At 37.1% G+C, this 21,969-nt stretch overlaps 1 protein-coding gene across 1 annotated transcript in view; it reads left to right on the top strand.

The window, feature by feature from the left end:
- Positions 1–19,001, top strand: part of LOC136879337 (probable glutamate receptor) — a 112,823-nt gene extending 93,822 nt beyond the window's left edge. The window contains exon 8 of the mRNA XM_068229073.1: positions 18,090–19,001. Within this exon, the coding sequence (XP_068085174.1) occupies positions 18,090–18,468 (379 nt within the window). The 3' untranslated portion in view covers positions 18,469–19,001. The remainder of the gene's footprint in view (positions 1–18,089) is intronic.
- The last annotated feature ends 2,968 nt before the right edge of the window (positions 19,002–21,969 follow it).

Below are 21,969 nucleotides of genomic sequence, written 5' to 3'. Positions count from 1 at the left end.
AGTTTTGCTTTTACTGCCCTTTTGACAGCAGCAACTTGTCGTCAGACCTGAAAGAAATCTGGAGGTGTCATAACATCAAAAACTTACTAAAATGCTCTCAAATACATGTTTTTACAGTTTATTTTACAAAATAAGAACTATCGACTGAACCCACACAATTGTGTGTGTCAGGACTTCATTCACTAGTTGCAAAAAATAAAAAATTAAAAAAATTCAACTTGTACATGTGAATATGCACATATATATGATCAAATGTTCTATTTTACAGTGTGGAACAATTTTAAACAATTAAAATCTTATACATTACACTTCTCATGTAGAGTACGAGTTTTGCTTTCACAGTCCTTTTTGTGACAGCACCCAGCACTCCTGCATGCATTGCCTGTAAGGAAACCTAGCCCGCACAATATGTGTATCAACATTCAAAACCTCATGGTATTACGTACGATGTTGTAAGTTCACAATTTACGTTTGCTACACAATTTACACACTTCATTGATTATATTCTGATATTCAGTAAAGCTTCTAGATTAATATGAATGCAATAAATAAATACTTACTTCAGGCATTACTGCTTCCCGCCATCTTGCTAATGAACTGTACTTTTAAACTCTTCTTCCTGCCCCCTGGTGGTCAAGTACTAAATAAAAACAACTGAAGTACATGCTACGTGTCCCGCACAAGCACTGCAGTCCGGTCTAGCGCCAAGAAAATGTCAAATAAGCTCAGACATAAATAAAATACGAACCCGCACAATTGTTCGTACACGGTCTGAAAGGGATATGTAATCATAAAGGGAATTCAACTTCTCTCCACCCCAACCCCCCAAAATTTGATTTTTGCCCAAAAATGTATGGTTCTTTATTTTTAAAGGAAATTCCAAATACCAATTTTCACAGCTGTAACATCTTCAGTTTTTGAGATATCAGTATCCTAATAAAAGAATTCAACCCCTTTTCAATCCTTTTTACTGCCCCCATCCTCCCAAGTGGCTTTACCAAAAATAAAACAATACACGTTTCTTTTTATTTTTAAAAGAGATTAAAAATACCAATTTTCACTTCCGTAACATGTTAAGCTTTTGAGATATACTGTAGATATGTTCATTTTAAAAATTCACCCCTTTCTAGTTTCCCTTAAGCAGATTTTCCAAAAACAAATCATCTATGTTTCTTTACTTTTACAGGAGATTCCATATACCAATGTTTACGGCTGCAACATGTTACGTTTCTGAGATATACTGTAGATATAGTTTTTCTAAAAATTCACCTCCTTTGTCACTCCTCTTCACCCCCCCCCCCCCATTTATTGAATTTTCCAAAAACAAAAAAATCCTTATTCTCTATTTTTAAAGGAGATTCCAACTACCAATTTTCATGTTTTTAACATCTTCAGTTTTTGAGAAATAAGTATCCTCATAAAAGGTATTCAACCCGCTTTTCACCCTTTTTTCACCCTTCTTAATGGTATTTTCCAAAAACAAAAAAAAATATATCGAACAGATTGTTTATAGATTATCTGGCCACCTCAATCCTCACTCCAACCTTGATCCATAGTTTTAAAAACTTGTTTCCCTAAAAATAAAGGTAGATAACTTACCCCATATGTTCTAATAAAAGGCATAAACCATATTGATCCTAAAAAATTAGATATCATAAATATCTTTAATGATAATAAGTTATAAGACAAAGAAAACTTAGATACCGGTACCTCATATCCAAATCAACCCCCTAGTACTCTTACAATCAAAGCTAACAATTTTAAAGTGGTTGGTAAACAAATCATAGGTGATGGAAATATAACTCAACTTAATATACACCCCCCTAAAATTGCTATTATGACCAACACTATGTCCATAAACTTTTTAAATTTTTTAGATAATGATATACTCATTTAAACAATTCACCCCTTTTCACCCCCTTGGTGGCAAAATATCCGAGAATCCTCCCTTAGTGAGCACCTAGACTCTAATATAAAAGTATACCTAAAATTTCATATCTTTGTGTCCAGTAGTTTTGGCTCTGCAATGATGAGTCAGTCGGTCAGTCAGTCAGGAGATGTTATTTTATATATATAGATATTATGAAAGGAATTATTGTTTAAGTGAGATGTTCAAATGTGTGGATCATTCCTAGGTGTACTTTGGCACCTGAATCAGAATTCCCACCATCAACTGAATAATTGCCCTTGGCATAATCACCTAACCGTGTCAATATTAGTTCTTCCGACATAACTTTGTGAGACACAAAAGAAAAGCATTCCTGTTTTATTACTTACTAGCTGATGTACCTGTGCTTCACTACGGGATTCTAAACTGTAGGCTATACAGAATTCTAGGTTAGGTAGTGTAAACATTTTGAGCAAGATTGTATTAAGTTGCATAGCTCTTAAGGTTGCCCTAGAAACACGACGGGGAAGTCACCAACGTCTTTTCTCATATGAAGACTGGGTTAGGAAATTTTCATTGTAATGGTAGGCCAGCTTGCCTACCATCAGTCACAATAAGGTGGAGAGTTTTCATTATAATGGTAGACACTCTCCGCCTGCCTTTATAGATTCTCAGAAAGACTCTCTTAGTGGTTTTCCCAACTTAAATGAACATAGGTCATTACAATGACGTCAGTAAAAATGGCGCGATTAAAAGCAATGCTTTCATATGAAATACTCGATCAAATAAAAACCCACACATTTTCTCACTTTTTACGAACAGTACTACACTGCAGAACTAATAGCCAAAAGCTACAGAGATGGAATAACCAAGACGCAGACATCCGTGATCCGTGAACAATCTTCGTCCTTTTTTTAGTGGGGGGGGGGGGTTCGAATAGTGGATAGTCCCAGGGCAAAAACTATGCCCGTTTACTTATCTGTTTCCTGGGAGTACCCGATGAGTCAGAAAATCTCAATTCACCACACTGGTGGGGGAAAGAACTATCTGACGTGGAGGCAATTTTTCCTCCAAGCCAGAGAAGAAACGACATCTTCGCTGCTAATTTGGAATAAAATGAATGTAGATTTAATCAAAGTGAAGAGGAAGAAGCTTTTCTTAAGAAACGGTTCTTTTCAGGGTTGAATTTTGAGTTATTTAGTGAATTGTGGTACTATAATTTGGAATAGGGCTAAATTGTAATTCTAGACCAGTTCATACTACTATTACTACTACTAACTGAGCCTCTGACTTAAGTGCGCACACTGCTCATTCAAAACAGCGCGTCAAAGTAGGTATCGAATAGCTGGAATACTATAATGAACCAGTGTGTTACGTACCAGCAGTATCAGCAAATGTATGAACCAGAAGAATGGCATGCTAAAGAAGAAAGTTAACTCCTCAGCTATTTCCCGCCAGTATTCAGTTAGGCTGTTATACTCGGTACGCAGCAGTAATCCCATCTATCGGAGTTGAATGTCAGCATAAGAGACAAAGAACATTACAACAAACAACGGTCAATGTAATGTTATTGTTCATCAATGTTACGCGCTTCCGATATTGTAGGCCTTCACATTATTAATTGTCTTCCGGTTCTGAAATACCACTCTTATCATAGTTGGTACGGTAAAACTGAACAAAACATAAATGATCGGAAATTATATTCTCTATAACTTTTGTTATGTAGAACTTTTCCATAGGACCAAGAACATAGATATTTAAAAATGAAATTTTAGGTGCCGTCCCCTAAGCTACCATTTCACTCAGGGTGAATAACATTGTTTATAGCTTAAACTGTAGCTTCTTATTCCCCAACTCAATGTACTGATTTTCATTAAATTCTGTTTACCCATTTTCTCGGCGTTGATATGGACTTAGCAACAAAAATCCAAATTCATGAATATCTGCGTCATCATAGCTGGTGCGGTAAAAATGCATAAGACATAAATGATCGGAAATTAAATTCTATATAACTTTAGTTATGTACTATTTATTGATATGACCACTAATAATATAAATATTTGAGAAATAATTTTAGGCCTTCCCCTAAACTAGCATTTTACTCAGCGTGAATAAAATAGTGTATAGCCTAGGTTGTAGCGGCTCACCCCCCGACTTTACATACCGTTTTTTAATTAAATTCTCTTCAGCCGTTTTCTCATGATGCGTGTACATACATACATACAGACATACATACAGACAGACAGACAGACAGACAGACAGACAGACAGACAGACAGACAGACAGACAGAAATTATGGAAAAGTAAAAACTGCATTTTCTTGTTACTGTGGACATAATCGATACAGAAATACCATTCTTTTCAAATTCTGAGCAATGTACAGACAAAACTCTTATTTTATATATATAAATGATGACACTGATGTTTGGAATAGGCAGTTAGAAAATGTCTTTAGTCAAGATCTTCTTGAAGTAGCTTCAAGAGCTTTCGCTTATTTTCTTCCAATAGACCTACAAATGATCCATTTTAGCATTGATATGATAGAAACTTAGAATTTCTTTCACTCTACAATGTTTTGATTTGACAGTCTGGTAGTTGTTCTGTCTGCCTTAGCTTGTGTACCAAATGGCTGTTTTTGGAATCATGATTTTAATTTTCTCCATATATGCTCTTTTCGTGGCATTCAAACAAAACAGTGGTTTGTCACTGGGAAACTTGTAGTCCAAGAGTTTCTTCTTAAGAACCACATCTTTGACATTTTCATTCCAAAGTTATGTACTTTTATTGATTCTTCATTCTGACTTGTTTTTCCACAAATATAAATACCTCTTTGTAAATAGATCTCACACAGATTTCATTTTCTTATGACTGCAGAGTAGCAGTATTATACATGAAGTGAAAGAAACTTGCAACATTTATCACAATAGTGTAAGATGCACCTGTTTTAACCATGAATTGGACTTCCCTCTTCTACACAAAATTAAGGTTCCGCCCATCCACCATTTGATTCTCATTGATCCTGTTCATACTACATATTTGTTTCTTAGGTGGTCTGATACAAACAGATTTTACTAGAATTTGGAGAATTTACTCTACATCATACTGTGATTGGTACATTCTGTAGAGTATTATTCTGCAGTTCAACTGAACAGTCCTCATGTCAGAAAGACTGACAGGGAACCAAACTATGTGAATCATCACCACTGGTACAATCAAATACATACTGGTACCCCACTTTTTTGGTTACCTGTATTGAGTCAGACTGAGCCTTCCAGGATAAGGAAGCTCAATAATCTGGTCCGAGAGTACACTAAGATCTCACTGAACAGAGTTTTTCCCATTCATTTCCAGTATCTCAAATCTAGTCATCATCAGTTCAAATAACACATCAGTTTACAGCAAAGAACTAGAGTGCAAGGTCAGAATAGCAAGAGGAATTGATCAGTAAGAATGGTAATCATTGTTTGACACCAGTCATCCTCTGTCTGGTCGGATTTTCCTTGGGAAACCTGGCTGACTCTTAATGGGGTTCAAACTGGCATTAAACAATCCATCCAGCATATTGTACACAAGTGCACAAAGAGAGCATTTCCTGGATTTGTTAATGACTTTTGTCAACATCTCAACGCTTTCCACAAAGTGGCTGAAAATCTTGATTTGTCATTTTAACTGCTGTTAATATTGTTTAGCTTATGTTTTATAAGCATGTATACCCATAAGCAAAAGAAATAAACCTAGAGACATCCATTAAGACAGGCATCCATCAACCCAGATTGGCAATGTAGCAGGAGGAAGAGAATGAATGTGCAGGAAAGTTAAATTGAGTTCCCAGTTGCTATCTCCTATATCTCTGAACTAATGAAGTTCTTTTACGCAAGTTGTTTTTCACAATAGTCCTACCTAACCAGCATGAAGGATCCGCAGATGACATTGATGACAACAATCCTACAAATTAACTAGGATCGCTCTACAAACGCAACACTACATTCAAAAATGTATAAATTTACAAATTACAAAACATAGGATGAATATAGAATGGAGGAAGAACAGAAAAATATAAATGACCGACTGTCTGATCAATTGATTGACTGAAAAATCTGTTAGTTATTGAGTAATTTAATTCTGGAACACCTGGCTTAAGAAAGGAAGGGAGTTCATACATTTTTAAGAAAGCGGAACATCAGGAAGTTCATAGTGAAGGGTAATGAATGTAAAAGAACAGAGAAGAAAATAATTCATAGGTTGCATTTTCCTTCACACAGCAGAAATTAAAGTGAAACAACAGCAGACGCAGAGTCCCATCATTGTAATAATAATAATAATAATAATAATAATAATAATAATAATAATAATAATAATAATAATAATAATAATAATAATAATAATAATAATATTTTTTTAAAAAATTTCGTGTGGCTATTTCTAGCCGAGTGCAGCCCTTGTCAGGCAGACCCTCCGATGAGGGTGGGTGGCATCTGCCATGTGTAGGTAACTGCATGTTATTGTGGTGGAGGATAGTGTTATGTGTGGTGTGTGAGTTGCAGGGATGTTGGGGACAGCACAAACACCCAGCCCCCGAGCCAATGGAATTAACCAATTAAGGTTAAAATCCCCGACCCGGTCGGGAATCGAACCCGGGACCCTCTGAACCGAAGGCCAGTACGCTGACCATTCAGCCAATGAGTCGGACATAATAATAATAATAATAATAATAATAATAATAATAATAATAATAATAATAATAATAATAATAATAATAATGTCAGCGTTTTCTGGGCTTGTAGGCCGTGGTCCAGGAGTGAGTGAATGTCCTGACGTTTCACCGAAGACTGCGTTCGGCATTGTCAAGGGTTCCGACTGACTTCAATAGCAGCGAAGCTCTCAGTGGAATGAAGTGCTGTTGTAATTCCACCTATTTATATAGTGCAGGATATGGTACGCTGCTCGCCTATTGGCCGCCATGGTGGGGGGGCGGTTGCTGATTGGCTGTTCTTCGGCCAATGGTTGAAGCGTTAGGGAGCCTGGTGTACATTGACCTGCCTTGGCGGAGACGGGCAGCTGATCACCCATTGCTTTCTTCTGGCCTGCCATGGCTATTGTGTCCTTCAGGATTTAGAGCTTTCAAGACTGGAAACCAGGCTTTGTTTACCCATTCAGATTCCTCCTTACGGTTGAAGCTGTTGGTGTGCTTTAGGATTTCAATGGCTTCCCTCTGTAGCTGGGCGTGATACGACACAGTAGTTGACAGTACTTCGGTGTTGCTGTACTGTATGTCATGGCCTGCTAGCAGCGAGTGTTCAGCGACTGATGATCTATCTGTCTGTCCCAGCCGGCTATGTCTGTTATGTTCCTTCAGTCGTGTGGCGATGCTGCGTTTGGTAGTGCCTATGTATACCTGGCCGCAGCTGCACAGGATCTTGTAGACACCTGCTGTGGCGCTTGTCTTTGGCAGACCTAACCAGTTCCTGGATTTTCTTCGTCGGCCTGTATATGGTTTTAACTCCATGGGACTCCAGTAGCCTCCCTATTCTGTCAGTTACTTTCTTGATATATGGCAGAAAGGCTTTAGCTGCCAGCTGCTCCTCTTTTTTCTTGGTTATTGGACGTCTGGGATGGAGTGCTCGCTGAATATCTTTAGGGCTGTACCCGCTAGTGAGTAGGGCCCCGTTGAGGTGGCTGAGTTCTTTGTTTAAGTGCTGAGGTTGACAAATTCTCTTAGCACGGTTGGCTAGCGTCAGCTCCAGCAAAAGAAATTAAATGGAACACTACATTTTAAGGTAACCTGAAAGATAAAAAACAACTAAGTGCTTACCTGTTGGAGGGGCCAAGAAGACCAGTCAACTGCAGAAGGCAAACGTTCCCTTCACTGGTCAAAACGGAAAGATAGCTCAGCAGAGCTTCGCATATCCCACAAGCTCTCCTCCGGAAATTAGGAAATAGTAAAATGACCAATGAGCATCCGTATTTTTCTTTGTCCGCCAATCACAACTAATTTTATAATGACCAATAGGGGCCCAGGAATAAAATATGATAAGGAACACCGAGTAGCATCCAGAAACGTCGAAATTGATGCAATATTATGAAACCGGAAACATTCCATCGCAATCTAGCGCGTGTGGTACAGGGTGTTTGCTAATTATTACATCTACTTCATTTTTTTTTTACGTCAACCAATCTTAAAGCCATATCAAAATGAAAGAATTCCAAAATTCATACACAAAAAATACAACCACTAAGTAAATACATGATATAAAATTTTCCAGTCTTTCAATTTCAAATAATCACTACAATATTCAAATTAACATTTTCTTCTAGTTACATTAAAAATATTCCTGCAGAGTCCAGAGTCCATATTTCTTCATTTTCCATAATCCTAATTGTTTTTAAAGACTAAAATGAAATTCTGCTCTCCTTTCTTGATGACACACAGGTGACATCTTCCCTCCCATTTAACCTCGAGCTATGCTAAAAAGAAAACACTTTTTAATTTTACTGAGGGGGTTGTGACCACACACACTACCCGTCACTTTATCGCACTTGAATTTTGATATTGTCCTCGTCAGGAATGTCCATACAAATTGAAGGCTCACAAATTGACCACCGGTATTGCTGTCCAATATAGGTGCTGGCTCCGGCCGCACCAACGATCTTCATCATTTGCAGTCCCACCGAGGCCACCAGCGGAGCTTCTTTTCAGCACACTTGTGTAGCAAACTGGTTTAAAACAGGCAGAGGATTCTGGCGTGACACTGCCGACTGCCACCATAAGGAGCGCCTGCCCACTCCAGCGTTGGATAGTAGTGGCCCTAGATACCTTGCAGCCTCCAAATAGGTACCACATTTTGGAGATGCACCAGTGCAGCCACTAGAACATAAATACACAACCAGCAGAAACAGAGGAAATAACGCCACTGGCCTCAACTGTCGAAGAACTAAAAGTTTATGAGTTTCAAGGGTGGATTTTTATTTTTTTTGTAACAAATAACAAAACTCCTTAGGGAGGTCCCCTCCTATGGACCAGAGATACCCCAGCCCCCCCACTGGCAAGTGCTATTTCAAAATTTCAACAGGAAAATATTAAAGGCTAAAAGAAAATCTGCTGGAGTTTACCCTAGTACCAGAAAATTTACAGAAAATCTATAGTTATACACATCAATTAAAATCTTAAGCCTAAGCCAAAATATATTATATTAAATTATACCTAGCATGGTCTCAAACTACCATCCTTATTACAACTAAAATTCCTAATTAAACTATAAAATTCAGGAGATTGCCGGCCAGCCTTTTACCCAAAAGAAAATTTTACTTATAATTAATTTCCTTATAACTTCTAAATTAAATTACTGTGTGCATTCTTAATTGCCCAAAACTAGAAAAAAAAAAATATGAAAGGAAAGATTTGGGACGTTGCAAGGGGAACTCAAAACAGAGTAATAACTACTTATAGACTAGTAATTACGTTAGCTTGCAACTTTACTACAATATAAAATTAAATGAGGTTAGTAAGTCACTATTCATTTACCATGTCATGTACTCATTAAAATTTTAACACAGATAAAACTCACATTAGTATCATGTATTGCACCAGTCGATTCAAAACAGAATTAAGCCAGGAAAACTAAGTTGAAATCACATTACTTTACCAACGAACAGAAAATCCCAATGAAACGATGAAAGTAATTCAATAGTGCGCATACAGAAATCCAACTTGCTGATATAAGCAATAAAAAGGCACCAGTAACACCTTCATACCAGAGATTATCAGATAACAGCACGACACACAAGACTACCGAGCCCATCTGTCCTCTGACACACACAACACCCCCAAAACACACAAGACACAAGTTCAATGACTTCTGAATCAGCATTACTAACCAATGGTAAAAGGCACCAAACGACTTCAATACTGCTTCCATCCGACAACTTTACAAGAACACACACACACACCCATGCGATGACACATCAAGTAGTACCCACAAAGTAAAAGGACTGAACATGACCTCAAGTACCCTTGAATCCATCACACGACGATGAGACTCTTAGGGCCAATATCGTACTCCCAGGAGAGGAATGGCCTCTCAGCACCTTAAGCCCTAAGTCTCAGTACACACACACACACACATACACATGCCTTCCCAAGGCACCCCCGAGACAAACACAATATTTACAAAAGTGGAAGGACAGATACAGCATAGCTATGAAATTTAGAAGCTTACTCAGTCCACGAGATCCCATACTCTAGCAAACTGAGTAAATAAATTCAGAAGAAACAAAACCAGAAACGAACTAAAATTTAACACCGAGAAAATGAAATAAAACAAGAACAAAGCAGGAAAACTAATTGAAGAACTCTTCCTAAATCATAACACCTACAAAATATTACTACCAATTTTGGTGATGAAATTAAAATAACTGAAACAAAATCTTGATGTCCTGCAAACCAACTACGAATTTAACTGAAATTAATAGCTCAGTATAATGACACCAAAATGAACAATTGCAGAAAATCTTCCTGGTAATAATTTTACAATAGCAAGGGACATCATTTTCCATCTAGTCACCTAATATTGGGCCAAACATCGCAAAAGAATCTCATATGAGATACACCAGATTTCAAACATGTCACGAGCACAAGTGCAGATTTGTAACCCGTCCAAATTTGCCAAAATGGCCTCAGTGGATGCTTTTCTATTAATATGGTGAGCACGTTTCACCCTAGGAGACTATCCCAGTCTCCATAGAACCCTCCCTAGCAAGTATAGGAATGCACGCGTAAATAAAAATAATGTGACATGGAAACAAGACACTTACATAATGGAAACGCTCTATAAGACAAACTAGGAAATTTTCACTCAGATTAAGAGATCCCATACTCTCTAATCTAATTGGCAAATTTAGTAACTGGCTGGGAACCATCCCAAATAGTCCCATACCTACTTGGAAATGAACCCAGATGCTTCAGAAGACTGAAAACAACACCTGTCCAGAAATTTAGATATTCACTGAGCCAAACACGACGTAAAAGATAATTTGAAAAGATCACACATGAAAAATAATGCGAATTAAAATACTGCAGGCAAGAAGAAACAAAATTTTGAGAGTAATTTGCCGAAACACAAAACACTCAAAAAACCAACAAAAATTTATGAAATTTAACCTCAAAATTGTTGCCAAAAATTTATGAAAACAGATGTTTTGGTAAAACTAATGAGACTCCATGCTAAAATTAACCAGAACACAATGATTAGTATGACAATCAGCACTACAATTTACGTCATCTGGAAGAAGCACAAGAAGATTACGACACGAGTAATTTTATAAGATGGAATTGAGCACTCATAAACTCGGCGTAGGTCAGTAACCAGGCATCTCCCACAGATAAGTACACCAGCCGTTCTAAGATAACATGAAGTCAGACAAGAAAATACAGTTATTAGCATAATTTTATGACATACCAGAAGTTCAAAACAACAGGTGATCACAGAGAAGTTACGATTGGAACATGGCTCGAAGAAACTTTAAATGATCAAATATATTGAAATTTATTAAAGAAGACTTTCGGAACATGTACATGGCACATGCAATGTGAAGATATAACTTTAGAAAACACGTTGTCAGCTGAAGGCTTGCCACCAAAGAAAATTTAATGAAAATTAACAACGAAACAGAAAGAATTTGTTACAGATCGTGACTTACCATTTCCTCCAACTTTTAAATACAAGATGAAGCACAGTAACACAAACTGCATATCGTGGAATGAAAAACACTTCCGACTGCCTCATCCGGAAATAATAGGCAGCTCCCTCGTGATGTATAGAACTCGAACAAGAATCATAAAAAACAAATAAACAGGAATTAAGAATGCAAATGTAACAATTACAACCTAGAAAAGAAACGTGTGAGTAACATATTCAAAATTAAGAATTAAAAATGATTCTACAAAAGTTAGCCAAGAATGATTATCATCAACCTCCCCTTCTTCCATAACACACGCTTCAGCTACCAATCACCTTGGGAGCGTGTCTACGCATAATTAATAACAATAAAATTAAACAATAATAATAGTAATAATAATGAACAAAAATAAGGAAATAAGCGTGAACGCATAATAATAATGATAATAAAACCAAATAATAAGGCATAGCCCTAGTGTAGGCACTCCACTCACTCCGCTTGCTGTACACGGAAGCTCCGCGACCGGTGATGCTCTTTTATTTTTAGTTCACGGGATTGCTGATAGAAGCATCCTTTACGATCTGCCTGTGATCTCCAAATTGTTGTCAACTGTTAAGGAAATGTCCAGCGGATGGTTGCGAAATTTGTTTTAGGTTACAACCACTAAATTACTTTTTTTTTCTTGCCATGCGGGCAGTATGCGCCGTGGCGATAGTTAAGAGCCTCTCGAAGGGAGTGTGGCTCCCCACTGTTCTCATGACAGAGCTTGGCCTGGATTTGGAAAGATAGGTTACAGCTACTAAATTACATATTTTTCTTGGTGTGTTCCTTGCTGCGTTGTTATTCTGCGCGGGTTGGTAATGGAACCAGCTACGAATTATGGGAATGATGTCATGTCGGCCAATGGCCATGCTCGTAGCTGGCCATCTAATGGTCAATGGAGCGTGAAAACTTTCGTTCTGTTATAAAAGTAAACATACATTTTTGGGCGGGTTGGTGGGTCCCTGGCATTCGTAATGAACACATCTCTCTTCTAAAAGGAAGCTACAATGCATATATATTTCTTTGTGAAGTTGTGTGTTATATACTGGAGTGCCTAGGGTAGAGCACTACCAATAAGGCATAATAATAATAAAATAAATATGGGGATAATAGAAAAAATAACATTGACACTTAATAATATGAATAGGGAAAATCTCAATGTTGCGGCGGTTTCACATCTAAGCTTGAAAACGTGACGGTTAATTTATAAATATGCAAAATCAAACCATATGCAAGGGAAACAACTTACAGGCCTAACAACGACTACTAAGGAAGACCTAATGAGGTCCATGGGAAGGTATGCTGTTATGGGGAAGAAAAGGTTCACGATTATCCACCTTGAATTTAACTATATTAAAATTAACAAATGAAAAATACAAGAACAAATTAATAAATGCCAGAGCAGCTGATACTTAACCCTGCAGTGGTCACAATGTGTCTACGAGACCCGGGCGGACATACTTATTTGTGCTCCTGTTGTTGGAATGCATCGAGCGCTTCCCCATCCCTGGTAGCTTCTTGGCTCCCGATCTTCAACCAAACACAGTAGCCCGCTCTCAGTTGCACATACAGGCTGTTCAGGGTCTCGCAGATCCGGTGCGACTGTTAACGTTGGTCTTTTTTGTCAAACTCTGCATTGTTAGTTTAGCATACTTTTTCTTCTGTGTAACAATGGATGAAGCTAACTCTGCCTGGATTCGTTCCATATTGGAGGAATCTGAAGATGGAAAAGCTCTTGGTCATTTCTGCCCAACAAACAAAGAGGAAGACATCCTTCATCTGCCCCGAGGGCCAAAATTTTATTTGCGTAGAACATGGACAATTTGTATGCAGAATGTGCATAGAAAATGATTAAAGTGATGTTTCCCTGTACTTATATGTGTTTCTAAAACTAATTTGATTTTGATTTTATCAATTATGTTACATAATTCACATATACCTAAAAACATCCATATTTTTGTACCAATAGTTCAAACGTGAAATTCTCAAAAATATGTTTCATTAAGACTGTGTATAAAATAGATGAAAGTGTTGCTTTGTGCATGTAGATGCAGGAAAAAGTAAAAAAAGATGATGTGAAATACATTTTATTGTTACCATGTTTTATCTTTTACAAGTTAACAGAAAACAATCAGTTTTTCTGTGGAATTATTAAAATACCTTTTTGGTTAAGAAACAGGATAGTTAAATATTGTAGTCATGTAAACTGCATTAAAATAAATGAAATAATGTCCTATAATACTGTTATTGAAAATAAAGAATAAAAATCTAATAGTAAAACACTGAGAAAAAATGGGTTTGAGAGACCCGGTGCGACCATTAATATTGACAAAACCCATGCGACCACTCCAGGGTTAACTCACAAACCACTGATGTTTAAATAGACTTTAACAAAAGATACAGATCCACTAAACCGGAATGAAAACATAATCAGGATACTTAAGTAAATTTGTAAAACACATGGTTTAACATCATAAGATTATGCAGAATTATAATATATTGTCAATAACAAAATGCAGGTGACTGTCTGTCATAAATAGTCATTCAGAGAATTGAAATTAGTGACGACGGGAATCTAGGACAAACTCCGACACGTTGAATTTAAAACATTGAAAGCTACATTAAACGAGAAAATACCGAAACACTAGAAGGAATTAAATAAAATCAACATGACAGATAAACATAGAAATAGCACTTACCAATAAAGAATGGAGTTCCCTGAGGGGAGACCTCGAGCACGACCACTCACAAGAATGGTCAGATGGAAAAGCCGCGGCCGAACCGCATCACATACATGAAGCCGGCAGTAGGCCGGAAATGGCCCGATCACAAATAACCAATAGGACCCTGAATTCCTCTAGATTCCCATTTTTCACCAATTGGAAAGTTCATTATTCTGATCAATCCAATTACATGACCACATACGGTCATTTCCTAACCTGCTGATGCAAGAGGAATTGCATCTCTCCATGTGCAGTACCTACTGTTCCAAAAGTTATGTACCACATGCATTTTGCCAACGCACAATATTACAATTCATGAAGTACAGAATATAAAATGATAATACCATTTAGCTCTTCTTCACACAATAATTTTAAAAAATAACTTCCAATAAATTATTCAAGTTACAATAAAACAAATTTCTTCCTTTAGTCAAGAAATATTTTTTCCTCACACTTCTTGAAATTAATTTCACTGATACACAACATTAATACGACATAACTAAATGAAATTTAAATACAAAGGTCACTTAATCACTCTTGCAATGTTAAAAATATTCAAAAGTTCATAAATCCCAAATATTATTCTTGAGGTTTCCCTAAACTGCATTATAGAAATATTACAAACATATTCAAATTAACATTTTATTCTAGTTACATTAAAAAATTTCCTGCAGAGTCCAGAGTCCATATTTCTTTTCCACAATACTATTTTTTTTTTTAAAGATTAAAACAAAATTCTGCTGTCCTTTCTTGATGACACACAGGTGACAATTTTAGTTAATACTGTTAGTTAAAGATCAAGTGTGTCACCAGAGATCTTTTACATGCCAACATGGAGTGCCTAATGGACTCTTATCCACCCTTCAGAAATCTGACTACCTCTACCGGGTGTGAGCCTGCAATCTTTTTATTCGTAGGGCAACACTCTACCACTGATCCACAGAGGGAGTCCCACTGTAATGACATATCTCTCAAGTTTTTACTCTCTGAAGCAGAGCAAATGTCTATTTAATCTTATTCAATCCTATGTTCTCCCTGTGTGTGATATAACATGCTTGTGAACAGTTCTTTTCAAGAATACATGCTATCATAAGGCAAGTGTCCGACTCGTTGGCTGATTTGTCAGCATACTGGCCTTCGGTTCAGAGGGTCCCGGGTTTGATTCCCGGCCGGGTCGGGGATTTTAACCTTCATTGGTTAATTCCATTGGCCTGGGGGCTGGGTGTTTGTGCTGTCCCCAACATCCCTGCAACTCACACACCATAACACTATCCTCCACCACAATAACACGCAGTTACCTACACATGGCAGATGCCGCCCACCCTCATCGGAGGGTCTGCCTTACAAGGGCTGCACTCGGCTAGAAATAGCTACACAAAAGTAGTAATAAGGCAAGTAGGATGAACAGTACAAATGAGACTTCTTGCTCATGAACCTCAACTGGCTCTTTGCACATGTGCATGAATCAGAATCGTCCAAACGTTTCTTTCAAAGCACAAATTTTCATATTTAGTTAATCTGACATAACACATGCCCAACATCTTTCTATGTATTGGATCATCTTAATTTATATTAATAAAAACTGCTAATTTGCAAAAAGAAATTAAATAAAAACTAAACCAGTTTAGGAACTCTTTGAACTGAGGGGCATGATAGCGTAGTGGCATAGTGTTTGCCTTCTCACCAAGGTGGCCATGCTTCAAAAATCAACAGTCATGTAAATTACAAGCTTGCTTTGAGGAACTGTTCTAAAATAGAAGAAATATTATTTGGAATCTAATAAAAATTGAGTATTATTATTCATCTGAATAATCCTTTCTCCAGGTTTTCTTCATACAATGACCTTTGTACCTTATTGTAAATTTATAAGTATTTTTCGTAAAAAGAGGAATGAAGAGGAATAGAACATAATTTAAGTTTTAAAGGCCTGGAAAGTAGAAGAGCAACTAGCAGATGCTTGAATACATTGAAATGACTCACTACTCCTGGCAAATCATGCCCATGTATTTTTGCTTTTGAAACTAATACACTGGGAAAATTATCACATTGCACTTTATTCTCTAGGACTTCTGTGAAATTCTCCCAGGTTCATGGTTGAATTATATTGAACAAATTTTATGAACAAAAGCTAGCAGATCATTCCCACCCACCATAAACCAAAGGCTCAGGCTCAAATGAAATGACAAATTATGCTAATCACCTCATGGTTAAGCTGGAAAAAATCAGACCTCTTACCTTGCTTGTATGTATAGCTATGCTCAAACCTCTTACATTGCTCATATGTTCATCTATTCACTGTGAATGAAACCTGCCTTTGTGGACCAGTGGTAGAGTGTCGGCCCCAGACCCCAAGATAGTGGGTTCAAACCCAGCAGAGGTAGTCAGATTTTTGAAGGGCGGAAAAATGTCCATTTAATGATGAATGATGCTTGCATGTAAAAGATTTCTGGTGACACATTTGGTGTTTACCCAACAAAATTCATTAAAATTCAGCCATAGATGCCTAAGAGAGATTTGGTTTGCTTTGTCATCTGGTATGCCTGGAGTAAAACAGAACGTCGAAATTGACAAGTAGACAGTCAGATGGCATCAAATTAAAATGTCTGCATATGATAGCTGAGGCCATACAATTACAGTATTATTATTACTATGAATGGAAGACTAAACAGCCATCTGATTTGTCTGGTTGATTGAGATTTAACAGCCTGTAATCCCAGTCAATGTACCACGTGATATAAGAAGCATTCTCAAGAGTCTCAAGAGACATGTTTTTCCATTTCTGTATGAAGTGTTCTTTTCATGAGTAGGCCTATAAGCCTTCAGATGCCAAACAGGGTGAATAGTTTAATTCTGAAACCTGGACAGAACTCCAGTGGGATGATAGTTCGGCCTTGACTGATATATCAAGTGGAGGGGAATCATGCTTAATGAGATATGGAACTTCTAATTGTAAACTTTTGTTGCTGGCTAGCCAGGAGTGTACAGTACACTACACAGCTCATGAACTTTCCACAGTGCTTAAGTTACACAGTTAATCTTCTCAACCTATAGATAGCCTGCCTGGTGGCCATAGTCGTTAACGTACCAAGTCTACGTGGTCTGACAGCATGGTTAGCCGGTTCATGTCCTGTGGTGGAAAAAATGTTCACCATCAGAACATTGGTTGGCAGAGCAGGAGAGGTGCAGTGTTAACATGGAGTGAGGGCATGTGAAACTGTTGATGGTGATTCGTCCATTAAGCCTTGAACAGACCCCAATCCCGTGGTGTTATTCAACTGGAGTAGGCTATATACCAACCCTCTCTCTACCTCATTATCCCCATCATCCCACATCCAGATGCGCAGATCACCCATGGAAAGATCTGCTCCAGGCAAGCAGAACATGCCTATGTCCTCGCACACTCCCGGCACTAAAAGCCATATGAAAAATAAAAATTAACTCTACAGATTACTGAAGTATAAAGGGTGTAAGAGCTGAAAATGTGACCACCCTTTAGACTTGATCCAAAACCCTACTCCTCAGAGCTCAGAGTGGTGTGTAGATATTGTATTGTAGATTTATTCTGTTTGTAGTTCTTTACACTTCCTGTGTGCTCCTATTTTAAGTCTTTGCTGAACATTTTAGGAAATTTTCTTCTATCTATAAAACTGTCTTAGAGATAAATATTGTGAATGTCAATTAGTAGAGGAAGGAGGCTAACTGTTAGATCTTTTAAATAAATGCCATGTGACATATTCATGCTTGTTCTCTGGTTAATACAGTTTGCAAGTTTTTCGACATAGTGGGCTGCTTCAGAAGATGCGTGAGCTGACCTGGTCTCCTGGTGAATCTGACGAATCAAGAACCTGGGTCCACGTTCGACTAAAGCACATGATATCATTGCTGAGTGTATTTGGTGTTGGAATTATACTGGCATTAGTGCTCCTTGGTCTGGAGAAACTTTATTGTTCAAAATGGAAGATTATTAAAGAAAAATTAGCTAATATAGTTGTTCTTACATTGCAACATAGAGACAATGGAATCAAATCAGTGATATTCAGATGGAAATATTCTCAGAACAGTAAAACAAATAAGAATACAATCAAAAGTCAAAACAACAAAAGGAATTTCAAGGAAGCCCATCACCAGTGGTTACAGTGAAATGTTTGACTGTGGTTCATGCCATGGACAAAAAATTACCCAACAGGTAACTCTTCTAAATTTCACCATATGAAAACACATCTACTTCAAAATTTAACCATATGAAAACACATCTACCATGAATTACAATTTGATTCTACAACAAATACTACCTTGAAATGAGCTATCAGCACAATAGTGGCCTAACCCCAACTACTGTAGTTTGTTTTGATATAAATTGGCAAATGAAGTATTAATGTTATGACATGTTTTGTCAGTTATATTTGTAGATACATGTACCTAACATTTTTATGAATACAGTGTTGTTAAAAAATTATAACTTAACAGTGAAAGTATCGATATTGGAATATTGACTTTTCTGTGTGTGCATTTGTTAGACCACTGTAACATTCGGATGCAAATAATAATGAAAAATTAGAATGGAAACAGAAAGGTAAGGAATTTATTCTCATCATAACTAAAATCATTTGCAGGAATGGTTTCTGCAGACTGCCATGCAGGTGTCTTCCTGCTAAGAATAGTAAATGAAAGGTATAAACTCCATGAAGGTCATTATATCCTTTTTCTTCAAATTATTAATAACATGCTAATACAAAAGTTGAAAACCAGAAAGGCAGCTGGGATTGATAAGATTTCTGGAAGTATACTCCGGGCAATGGGTTGGAATATAAGCCCACCTGGTGGCCATGATCATAAAGGCATAAGTCCTATATGGTCTGACACCGTGGTTAGCTGGTTCAAGTCCTATTGGTCGAAAAATATTTCACCATCAGAATGTTGGCCGGCAGGGTAGTATAAAATTTCTAATCACTAAGTTACATGCCAAAAGCCTGGATTCAATTCCAAACCTCTCATCAGTGTTCATATGGAGTAAAGACATACGACGCTGTTGATGGTGCTTTGTGCATCAGATTGGGATGTAAAGCCTTGAGCAAACCCCTTGGTGCTATTCGACAGGAGTAGGCTATGTGCTGACACCAGGTTTCACCCTGTCCCTTCCTACTAACATACATCAAATCATTCATTTCATCTCATTAACTCCTCTGATGAGGTTGATGTCAGGAAGGACATCCAGTTGTAAAAACTTGTTACGAAGATTCATATCACTTCATAAGAAATGGGACAATAGTTGGACATACATACAATGGACTGGAATATAGTACCATATTTGAGTACATATTTTACTACTGTTTGCATGAAGGAGTTATGATATGCTAAATGAATAGAAAGTTACCATAGTAATCCCTGTGTACAAAGGAGAGGCTGATAAACAGAGAGCAGATAAATACAGTTCAGTCAGCTTGACATATGTTGCATGTAAGCTCTGAGGAAGCATTCTTTCTGATCATATTAGACAAGTTTGTGAAATTACCAACTAGTTTGATAGAAGGCAGCTCAGGTTTTAGAAAGGTTATTCCAGCGAGGCTTAACTTAACTTAGGATTTCAGCAAGATATAGCAGACATTTTAGATTCAGGAGGTCAAATGGACTGCATTGCTATTGACCTACCCAAGGCTTTTGAGAGGGTGGATCATGGGAGACTAATGATGAAAATTAAGTGGCAATGGGGTAGACAAAAGTGTGATTGAATAGGTAGCTAAATTTCTGGGAAATTAGATCTCAGAGAATTAGAGGAGGTGACCCTGCAGGGATTAAGTAGAAGGGGTAGGGGGACATTCTGGAAGGTAGTATCATTGGACCTTTATGTTTTATACATACTAGCAACCTGCCCCAGCTTTGCATGGGAGCAGTTATGAATTTAAGCCAATAGGCTACTCGTAACTGAGGACTTACGAGATTTTCCTTGTATATGACATTACCGGTATTTGTTTTTACTGCAGTAGTGTACATAAAAAGATTTTGTTTTTATGAAACACATGAAAGAGACATGTTAAGCCATCCATGAGAGAAAACATTCTTCTCAGAGATCAACTCCAGCTACGCTAAGTGTCTGATTCTGTGCTTCGTTCATTGCCATGCCAAAGCAGACTCTTACAAAAATTGGACTCGTTTGAAATCAAAAGGCAAATTTAATGGAAGCGTAGGGATTCTTGCTACTAAGACCATTTCTCCTGTGCCACAGCCAGAAGAAATAGTAGCTTCATTCAAACAGTTTTTCGAATTTTTCACTATAAATCACATTTTATTGCACAACATTGGCAGGTGCATATTATGTATTTTGAATGCCATATACTATGAACTATATTCGCTGTTCATCTTGGCATGATGGGTTATCACAGATTTTATATAGATAACAAAAAATCACTGGAAAACTACTGTTGTATCATAGCATTGCAATGAAATGTTCACAAACTATTTATTTTTTTAAACTGAGGTGCATGAAATTAACAGCAAAACTCCAAACACATACCCTCCCTCCCCATCTCAACTTGACTGCGTAACCTGTGCAAGGAAATGTTCACAGACTAAATAATAAAAACAGAGATGTATCTAAATACCAAGGAAATTCCAGACACATCCTCCCTCCAATGTTTTTAAACAGTCACCATATGTCTTCACGAGAAGCCTCCATGGCTCAGGCGGCAGAGCATCGGCCTCTCACCGCTGCATTCCATGGTTCAAATTCTGGTCACTCCATGTGAGATTTGTGCTGGACAAAGTGGAGGTGGGACAGGTTTTTTTCCCTGTCATCTTTCATTCCAGCAGCACTCTCCAATATCATTTTATTTCATCTGTCAGTCATTAATCATTGCCCCAGAGGAGTGCGACAGGCCTCTGCAGCTGGCACACTTCCTATCCTCGATGCAAGATTCATACCATCCCTGACCCAGTCAATGACTGGAAAATAGGTTGCAGGTTTTATTTCAGATGTTTTCATGACCATATAGTCATGTTTTAATATTTGAATTCATTTTTTTTTTTACAGAAGTTGGCCCAAACATAGGACTGAAACATATATAGATTATAAGTAATATACAGTATATATATATATATATATTAGAAATATATTAGAAGTAATAAATCTTATATAATAAGGATTACTTGACTCAAGAATTGGGAAAGATCCTGAGGAAAGTAGCATGATTTGTTTTTGGGTGATTTGTGACAAAAGAATAATTATCAAAATGTTGCAAACTTTGGACTGGCAAGACCAATGAAGAAGAATGTTCAAAGCTGCCAGTGGAGAGATGGTGTGGAATGATATTAGTATTATGAACATTAAAATAAGAACTATAATTATTATTCTTATTTTCTTCTTCTTCTTCTTCTTCTTCTTCTTCTTCTTCTTCTTCTTATTATTATTATTATTATTATTATTATTATTATTATTATTATTATTATTATTATTATTATTATTATTATTATTATTATTATTATTATTATTATTATTATTATTATTTTAATGTTCATAATCTGATGTCAAGAGGATAAATCTACAATGAGATTTATTACTTGTATGATATTAGTATATGAGTAAGCTTGAACAGAGTTTTAAAATGTAGGACTAATTGATGTCCATTGAGATGTAGTAAATACAGC

This window comes from Anabrus simplex, chromosome 8 (genome assembly GCF_040414725.1).
Source record: "Anabrus simplex isolate iqAnaSimp1 chromosome 8, ASM4041472v1, whole genome shotgun sequence".
In the NCBI taxonomy this organism is placed as follows: Eukaryota; Metazoa; Arthropoda; class Insecta; order Orthoptera; family Tettigoniidae; genus Anabrus; species Anabrus simplex.
Note: the sequence above shows the minus strand (reverse complement) of the source record. Positions and strands in the feature narration are given on the sequence as shown.